The sequence below is a fragment of the Panthera uncia genome (genome assembly GCF_023721935.1).
Source record: "Panthera uncia isolate 11264 chromosome C1 unlocalized genomic scaffold, Puncia_PCG_1.0 HiC_scaffold_4, whole genome shotgun sequence".
Lineage (NCBI taxonomy): Eukaryota > Metazoa > Chordata > Mammalia > Carnivora > Felidae > Panthera > Panthera uncia.
The window spans coordinates 91,141,002-91,149,982 of NW_026057585.1; the positions used below are offsets into that span (position 1 = coordinate 91,141,002).

Sequence of the window (8,981 nt, forward strand, 5' to 3'; positions counted from 1 at the left end):
TCCAGGCTTTGTTTGGTTTGCTCGTGTCTTGTCTGCTTGGAGTGGAGGAAGCTTGGTGAACCTCGGGCTGCCTGCCCGTTACCTTTGCGTGCGAGCAGGAGGGCTCTGAGCGTGGGGCCTCTGGGCCCCTGTGAGGGGTTTCTCCATCTCTGGCTGGCTCTGACACATCCCGGGTGACTCTGTGCCCCGGGCTGGCCCATCCCTCTCCCCCAGATCGTGGGGCTACTGCTCTGGTGAAGGGCTGAGCCGGGCCGGCCCACCCCCAGGGGAGGGAAGGGTCAGGCCGTCTGTCCTCTGTCCTGCATGTCTCCGCCTCACGCTCCCTGCTAGCTCTGCCTGCTTCTTAGAGGAGTTCAGCTCTGCACCCTTCCTGGCAGTGGCTACCCCAGCCACGCTCCATCCATCCCGTGGGATGCCGGCTCCCTTCCCAGCCCATCCCAGCAGAGCCTCCCACTTACCTCGATCTCTTCCTTTCCGGGTCAGGTGGTCCCCAAAAAGAAAGAGCGTAAGGTGGCCTCCGACGATGACATCTCCGAGCAGGACGGGGAGGTGAACCGGTTCTCAGATGACGAGGTCGGCTCCATGAACATCACGGACGAGATGAAACGCATGTTTAACCAGCTGTGAGTATCTCCACTGCCCCAGCCCTCCCCGGGGTGGGGGGGGGGGAGCTCCTCTCCAGTTTCCCCAGATTGCTGGGACAGGGGTGGCAAACCGGTGACCTGGGCTGAAAGCAGCCTGCAGATGTGTTTTGTGTGGCCGGCACGGTGTTCTGAAAGAATTTAGATTTATTTTCAATCTTTACAGTTTGGGGAGTTTCACATTCTCAGAAGAGGCCAAGTGGTTAGTGGTGGTCCTGTCAGATCAAGCCTTCCGCTCCCACCATTGTCCTTGCAGGGCAGCGGGGGGGAGGGGAGGGTAGCCAAGCCGATCCACACACCAGGGCCCCCCAGGCTGGCCGGGGGGGGAGGGCTCCCGACGTCCACTGAGCATCCTGTGTCTGTAAGGTGCTTCCCAAGTGTGACTTCGGGGACTCCAGACAGTCGACCAGGGGGGGTTGGATTCCCGTTTCCCCTTTTGTACACGAGGAAACTGACACTCACGGGAGGGAAGCCGCTTGGCCAAGACTACCCCACGGATAACGTGGCGGAGCTGAGATCCAGAGTCAGGCATGTCACCTGTGAGATGCCGCGGGCCAGTGGCAGAGTCCGGGGCTGGCTGTGGTCAGTGGTGGGCTGGAGCCAGCTCGTACCAGCTCATGAAAGCGATCGCACACATGTCTGCCCACTCCGTGTTCAGTGACGGCACAGGGAAGTCGCTTCAAATCTGCCCTGGTGGGAAACTGGCGAATACTTTCCATCAGGGCTGCTCTCCCCTCCCCTGTGGAAAGCTGATTTCCTAGAACCCCACCGGCCGTAGTCGCCTAGGGCAGGGACACACTGTGTATGGCCTTGGCCCGCCCAGTGCCATATTCTCAGTCCAAATCCATCTTTAACTCTGACTCATGTAGTGCCCTAAAGTGGGGAGGGGGAGGGGAGAGGAGGGTGCAGCTGTGGGCATTAGGTGACTCACCTATGGGCCTGGAGTCAAAGGGCTGGGCTGGGACAGGGTCTCTGGGGCCCACGTTTCCTCCTGCCCCACGGGCCTGCTCTTGGCTGCTGTTTCTCTGGAGGCCTTCGCAGTGGGGCACCCGAGCCCTGAGAGCTCTGCTTTTCCCCAGGGCTCTGGGTTTCCAACAGCAGGGCTACGTTTGAGCTCTTGGCTCTCCTGAGCCATCGCAAAAACCGCACAGAACCCCTCCAGAGGGGGCACGTGTCTTTCGCAGTTGCCTGTGACATTGTACTCAGCTCAGAAGCCAGGGCACAGCCATCTCCTGATGGCTTCCTGCAAAGCTCCGGGGCTGGCTTAGCATTACAGAGTCCGAGGGTCACTCAGCCCAGCCCTTCACGTACAGATGGGGAAACCGAGGATAAGAGAGGGGCCTGCCAGGAGCTGGAACAGAGCGCGGTCCCTGATTCTCGGTCGAGTGCTTTGTCCCCAACTGGCTGTCTTTGTGCTCAGAGAGATGTCTCCCTCTGCCCTCCTTGCAACATCCTCCCTGCCCTGGTCCCTTTGTGGCCGAGCCAGGTGACTCTCAGGGAGACGGGAGTCAGAACCGAGCAGGGATGGGTTTGCCTGCCACTTCCTTGTACTTGTCATTCTCTTGACACAGAACTGAGGTGGGCTGTGTTTTGGGGGTTTGCTGTTTGAGGGTGACAGTCTCCTGGACTCTTGATATCATCTTCTGACGTCCCCTCCAAACGTCATACTCTCATCTTTTGGTGACAAGAGAGGCTTTGGAAGAGAACTCTTGGTTGGATCCCGTTGTTCTGAATGTTAGGCTGGGCATTGTCCGCCCGCCAGGCCCAGGCTGGGTTCATTCGCATGGATTCAGGGGCTTTGTCCCCGTTTTCAGAAAGTCACCAGGGGATAGTTAGGCCGCCCAGGAATGGGGTGAGCTGAAAGGGACAGTCCCAAGAGCTGGGTCTGGGGGCTCCACCGGAAGCAGTACTGTGTATACAAAGGAGGTTCCAATGCAAAAACGGGTGCCTGGTGTTGACAGGTCTGAACTAGGTTCAGTATCTAATTAGACTTATCAGTTGTACAGTTGCCTAGATTAAAAAAAAAAAAATCCTCTGATCCCTCTCCACCCTTGCAGTCCTGGCCGAGGCCATGCTGACCCCACCCTCGGCAGGGCCCCGGCCCCTCCCACTGACATGTCCGTGTCCCCTCGCTATGGACTGGGCAGAGACCCAAGCCAGAGGCTGCCCCCTGGCCGGTTCCACTGATGTCTTTGAATAATGCGCCCGTGTCAGGGCTGTTTTGTTTTGATCAAAATCTGTTGCTTGGGCTTCAGACCAAGGAGAAGGGGAGGAATTTGCTACTTTCCCTGCACCGGGGCCAGCTCCTTGGCTCCGCCTTCTCGATCGTCTGACCCTCCTCTCTTGCCCATCTTCCCATCCTTTCTGGCTCCCCATTACTCAGCCAGGGTTTCCTTTAGATTCCAGACGCTAGAAAGGAAGTGAAGTCAGCAGTCGAGTATGTGTTGCGCTGCCGGTGGACCCCAGGGGCTCGTTTGGAGCTAGTCCAGGCCATCACTGCCTTCCGACACAGCCCTGGTCCCGGCTCTGGTCCCTGGTCCCAGGTCCCTGGACCCACGGAGCCACCTACAGGATCCGGCAGGAACTGCATTTTGGTGGGGAACCTGGCTCCAGGGGGGCCTCTAGGTAGTTTTTAACCGGAAGTTCTTCTGGGGCCCAGCCTGGTGGCCCCCAGCCTGATCCTTTGGGAAAATAGGGAGCAGTGTCCCGGAGAATCCAGGGAGGAGTTGAAGGAGAGCCCCGGGACTCACGGTTCTCTTCTGTGGCTGATTCGACGGATCAAATGATTTAACCCCCACAGACCTCAGCCTTCCCATCTGATTTTTGAGGTCCCCTCCAGCAGGGGGAGCCCGGGCATCTCCAGAAACCCCTCCGTCCCAGGCCAGCCTGTATGGTCTGTTACTACTTCTAGTCCCGGTGAATAGGGAGGCTCTGAAATTACTTGGGCTTTGAATGCAAACCCGATTTCCAGTGTGTGTTGGTCCAGAAGTCTACCTAATCCCTGCAGCCTTCAGTGTCCTCATCTGTAAAATGGGAGTAATAATTATGCTTGCTTCATAGGAACGTCATGAGGATGGAATGAAATGCAGTTTAATAGAGGCGTAGCGGCCCGTTCCATGCCCGGCACATATGGGTGCTCGGTGTGTTTTCCTGGGGAGGAAAACGCTGTGGGAAACATCTGGTTTTTAACCCCAGTGTCTGTTACAAGCAAGCAGTGTGACTTTGGACAAGTGTGGTTTTCTTTCTGAGCTGCAGTTTCCTCATCTGTAAATTGGGAACAATAGCAACCTTTTCCTAGTTGTGCAGAAGAGGATATAAATCGCTAGAAAGGAAGTCAAGTCAGCAGTGGAGTATGTGTTGCGATACACTCTTGCAAAGTAGGGTCTCAAGAAATGAGCTGGTACCTGAGTGAAAATAGTCACAAGGGATGCCTGTGTGGCTCAGTTGGTTAAGTGTCTGACTTCGGCTCAGGTCATGATCTCGCTGTTCATGGGTTCGAGCCGTGTGTCGGGCTCTGTGCTGACAGCTCAGAGCCTGGAGCCTGTTTCAGATTCTGTGTCTCCCTCTTTCTCTGCCCTTTGCCTGCTCTCTCTCTCTCTCTCTCTCTCTCAAAAATAAACATTAAAGGGGCACCTGGGTGGCTCACTCAGTTAAGCGTCTGACTTCGGCTCAGGTCACGATCTCATGGTTCGTGAGTTCGAGCCCCGCGTCGGGCTCTGTGCTGATGGCTGGGAGCCTGGAGCCTGCTTCGGATTCTGTGTCTCCCTCTCTTTCTGCCCCTTCCCCACTTGTGCTCTGTCTCTCTCTGTCTCTCAAAAATAATAAGTGTAAAAAAATAAAAATAAAAAAATAAACATTAAAATTAAAAAATATATATGTATATACATTTTAAGTCGTGTAAGTAATATGTAAGTACTTTCTGCATTTTAAAAGAGTTGAACCCCCACGGTAAGGTGCGTGTCCCCTTTGGCCAGTGCCCCTCTCTGTTTGGGGGGGGCCACCTTGCAGGAGCATACCCATTGGGGCAGCACCCCTGTCTCTCCCAGACCCCGGCCTCTGGAGCTGGCCTCTGCTCAGCCCTGCCCTCCGGTGTCCTCCTACAGGCGCGAGACCTTTGACTTTGACGACGACTGTGACAGCCTGACGTGGGAAGAGAACGAGGACACGCTGCTGCTCTGGGAGGACTTCACCAACTGCAACCCGACCATCGACCTGCAGGGCGAGGTGAGCCCGGGGCCTGGCCTCGCACAGGCCTCCCAGCTATCCCCTGCCCCTGCTGTGCCCCGGCAGCCCATGCCACCCGTCTCACTTGGCCCCCTTTGCTCTGTGTCCCCAGCAAGAGGAGAATTTGGGCAACTTGATCCATGAGACAGAATCCTTCTTCAAGACAAGAGACAAGGAGTACCAGGAAACGATCGGCCAGATCGAGGTGAGATCTCGGGCTCTGGGACCCCCTAGAGACGCCCCCGTGAAGCGAGGTGTCCGTCACAGTGGAGACCCCGTGACGAGTGTGCCTGTGGACCAGGGGTCGGGAGTTGGAGGCCTGCGGTTTCCTGTCTGCCCCTGGGTGGGTCCTACCCCACCTTAAGGCCTCTGTTTTCCAATGTGTAAAACACATAAAATGGGGGTGGTCATCCCTGCCTGTCCCGGAGAACTTTTTTTTCCCTAAGTTCTTCAACTGAGATCGTGATCCCAAATAAGTAGGGATGACGTCTGAGTGGCATTGAGTGATGCCAGGCACCGAGTAAGCCCTTACGAGGACAACCTCCCTGGTACCCACATACCCTCTCTGTGCCGAGAGGTAGTGAGGTGCCTCCACCCCGCGTAGTGGGTACCGTGCACCCCGTTTTGGGGGGAGGAGATCCTCCCCCCATGCAGTGGATCCTGTGCACCCCGTTTTACAGAGGAGGAAGTGAGGTGGAAAAAAGCCCATGTGGCTTGCCCAGGGCATCCAGCCAAGAAGCAGCCTTCAAGCCTCCTGTCTCCGCTCTAGAGCCTGCACACCTGGCCATGTCTTTCACTTAGGGTGAATGCTGGCGAAAGAGCAGGCTGGCTCCTTCCCTGGGGGATATAGCATCTGGTAGAGGAGAAGGGCCAGAAACGTAACAGGGACCTGAGAACTTTCCTAATCAAGTCCAGGGAGAGGAGCGCAGGGATGCTGGGCTGGGCAGAGTCAGTGGAACCAGGAAGGCTGCCCTCCCCCCCCATGGTTGCTAAGCAACCGTTCCCCTTTCACTGGAAGCCGTTCTGGAGGCCACGGACCACCACACAGAGAATGGAGGGAGGCCCAGAGGGGGTGGGGGCCGGGGTGGGTGACTTGGCCTCACCTTTATCCCCGCATCGGGTCCCGGCAGCTGGAGCTGGCCACAGCCAAGAGTGACATGAACCGGCACTTGCACGAGTACATGGAGATGTGCAGCATGAAACGTGGCCTGGACGTGCAGATGGAGACCTGCCGCCGGCTCATCAAAGGCTCCGCTGACAGGTACCCAGCCCGGTCCTCCCTGGGGATTCAGTGACTGCGTCCTTTGGGGGGGGTGGTGAGCATTTGTGGGGCTGCAGTTTACAGCCTGGCCCATTTCGTCTGTTCAGCCCTTCTGTCCATCCTCCTGTCTGTCCTTCCATCCATCCATCCCTCCATCCATCCGTCCATCCCTCCCTCCATTCATCCCTCCCTCCATTCATCCCTCCCTCCATCCATCCTTCCATCTGTCCATCTATCCATCTTTCCATCCGTCCATCCCTCCCTCCCTCCCTCCATCCATCCCTCCATCCATCTGTCCATCCGTCCATCCGTCCATCCCTCCCTCCCTCCATCCATCCATTCATCTGTCCATCCATCCATCTCTCCATCCATCCATCCATCCCTCCATCCATCCATCCATCCCTCCATCCATCCCTCCCTCCCTTCCTCCATCCATCCATCCATCCATTCATCCATCCATCCATCCCTCCATCCATTCATCCATCCATCCCTCCCTCCCTTCCTCCATCCATCCATCCATCCATCCCTCCATCCATCCCTCCCTCCCTCCATCCATCCATCCCTCCATCCATCCCTCCCTCCCTCCCCCCATCCATCCATCTCTCCCTCCATCCATCCATCCCTCCATCCATCCCTCCCTCCCTCCCTTCCTCCATCCATCCATCCATCCATCCATCCATCCATCCATCCATCCAATGAGTATTAGCCGCTTGCTGTGTGCTGGATGACTTATGTAGTCTGATCTCACGTAACTCCCGTGACAGCCCTGTCCCCACTGATTCCACAGCTACTTGTCACGTCAAAGGCCTGCTCTGTGCCAGGCTGCGGAGACAGTGATGAACAGAACAGCCACAGCCCCTGCCTCTAGGGGCTCATGCCCCACTTTCTGCCGAATTGCCAGTGGGTGGAGGAGGTAGGGAGGGCACTCCTCCACCACTGCCGATGGGCCTCATACTTGTCCTTTTCCATCTTCCATCCAAGGGCCACCTGGGTCTGGCCCCAGGAGACTGATGTGCATCAGGCCCCTTGTATCTGCCAGGGAACACCAAAACAAAGAGCCCCTGCCTTCGAGGAACACGCAGCCTTTTGGGGGAGACATATGCTAATAATAAAATGAGATAATACATGTAAAATGCTTGGCACGAAGCACACATGTGTTAATTGTAATTGTTTCTCTTATTATGACTGTATTCCCGCGGGCCATGGTTCAGGCTGTAAGAGGGAGAGACAGCTCAGTGGGAAGCTGCGTGGGGGGCCCTGGGCTTAGCATGCCACACCTTTAGCTCACTGTTTCCCCCCAGAGCCCCCTGTCATTATCTCCGTCGTTCAGATGGAGGAGCGTAGGCTTAGGCTGGTTAAATAGCTTGCCCGAGGCCCCCCGGCTCTTCAGCGATAGGGCCAGAATTCGAACCCAGTACCATTGGCCACTTTCCTGTATGGCCTCCCTCTGAGTTAATTGGGGTTTACTGAGCACCTACCACGTGCCCAGCCCTGCATTAGGTGGTTGGAGAATAGGAACCAAGCTCGATCCATAGTTCCTGCTGCCAGGGAGCTCTCAGCACCCAGCAATTAGAGGCATTGGGGGCGGGGGGGTGGTTCCCAAGAGGTCTTGAGGGCCACAGTCAACTCGTGAGCTTAGAAGATTCTAGAGAAAGCAGAGCAAGGCCAGGGGTCTCAGGGCAGGACACCCCTCTGGGGTTAGATTATACACAAGTGGCAGCTCAGTCTTTTCTGCTCCTTGGATCCCTTCAGGGGTCCGCAGATTGCCCTCTGAATGACCCCATTCTCTTGTGCCTTCCAGGAATTCACCGTCCCCCAGCTCCGTGGCCAGCAGCGACTCAGGAAGTACAGACGAGATCCAGGATGAGTTTGAGCGGGAGGCGGATGTGGAGCCCATGGTCAGCTGATGACTGAGGCCCCCCTGTGCCTGGTGGTCTCGGTGACGGGGCCTCTGCCCCCGCTCCCCGTGGGGCCGGGAAGGCTCCTCAGAGCGGGGCTCCAGTCTTCACCACACCGACTCCCTCTGCCCTCCTGTCTCCGGAGGCCCCGAGGGACCGCTGCTTCCTTCCTTCCAGCCCACCACCAACCAGTGCCCCTTCTCCATCCACCCACCCAAGGAATGGTGCTGTCGATTTCTATTGTTCTCCACATCACAAATGCAGACTTCTGTCCGGACGATGCAGAGTTAACTGTGCCTTTTCCCCTAAGCTGAGCCACTTTGAGCTCCAAAGAATTATTCCTAGCAGGTGTTTTTATACAAAACTCTAAGGTGAGGGCGGGGCCCCTGGCATGGTATAATATGGATTTCTACCCTCCCACCTGCTCCTCTGATTGGCCGTGAGCTATGCCCTTCCCTCCTCTGCCTGGCCAGTGCAGACCTGAGTTGGCCTTGGGGTGGTCCACCTCCTCCCCTCCCCACCCCCCCCAGGAAGGAGCTGTTTGCCTTTGCAACCTTTCTAGGCCTGGGTGGGGGCCTCTCAAGTGCTTTAACTTGAAAAGATGGAAGGAGGGAGGGGAGACAAAATTTTCTTTTTTTTTTTTTTGGATCGAGTGGCAAAGTGGAGGGACAAGGCACTGTGGGGGGGGGGGAGTGGAGTCTCACTGTGTTTAAACTACTATGCAAAAAACAAACAAACAAACAAAAAAAGCAGCTTGCCTTATATCATTGTGGAAGGTAGGCTCCCGCCCTGACTCCTGGTTTTCCCCTGGAGCTCGGAGGGAGGCTGAAGCTAGGGCGAGCTCTCTCGCAACCTCCTCGGGTGAGCACTGACTTGGGACGGGGGTTCTGTCACGGTTGGTAGTGAGGCCTGGGTCCTGCAAGGCCCTTGGCCCACCTGACTGCTTGCTCTCTTGGG

At 56.7% G+C, this 8,981-nt stretch overlaps 1 protein-coding gene across 1 annotated transcript in view; it reads left to right on the plus strand.

Moving 5' to 3' along the window:
- IFFO2 (intermediate filament family orphan 2) overlaps positions 1 to 8,715 on the plus strand; it is a 45,671-nt gene extending 36,956 nt beyond the window's left edge. The window contains exons 5-9 of the mRNA XM_049617961.1: positions 484 to 623; positions 4,745 to 4,865; positions 4,978 to 5,070; positions 5,996 to 6,126; positions 7,928 to 8,715. Of these exons, the coding sequence (XP_049473918.1) occupies positions 484 to 623; positions 4,745 to 4,865; positions 4,978 to 5,070; positions 5,996 to 6,126; positions 7,928 to 8,033 (591 nt within the window). The 3' untranslated portion in view covers positions 8,034 to 8,715. The remainder of the gene's footprint in view (positions 1 to 483; positions 624 to 4,744; positions 4,866 to 4,977; positions 5,071 to 5,995; positions 6,127 to 7,927) is intronic.
- The last annotated feature ends 266 nt before the right edge of the window (positions 8,716 to 8,981 follow it).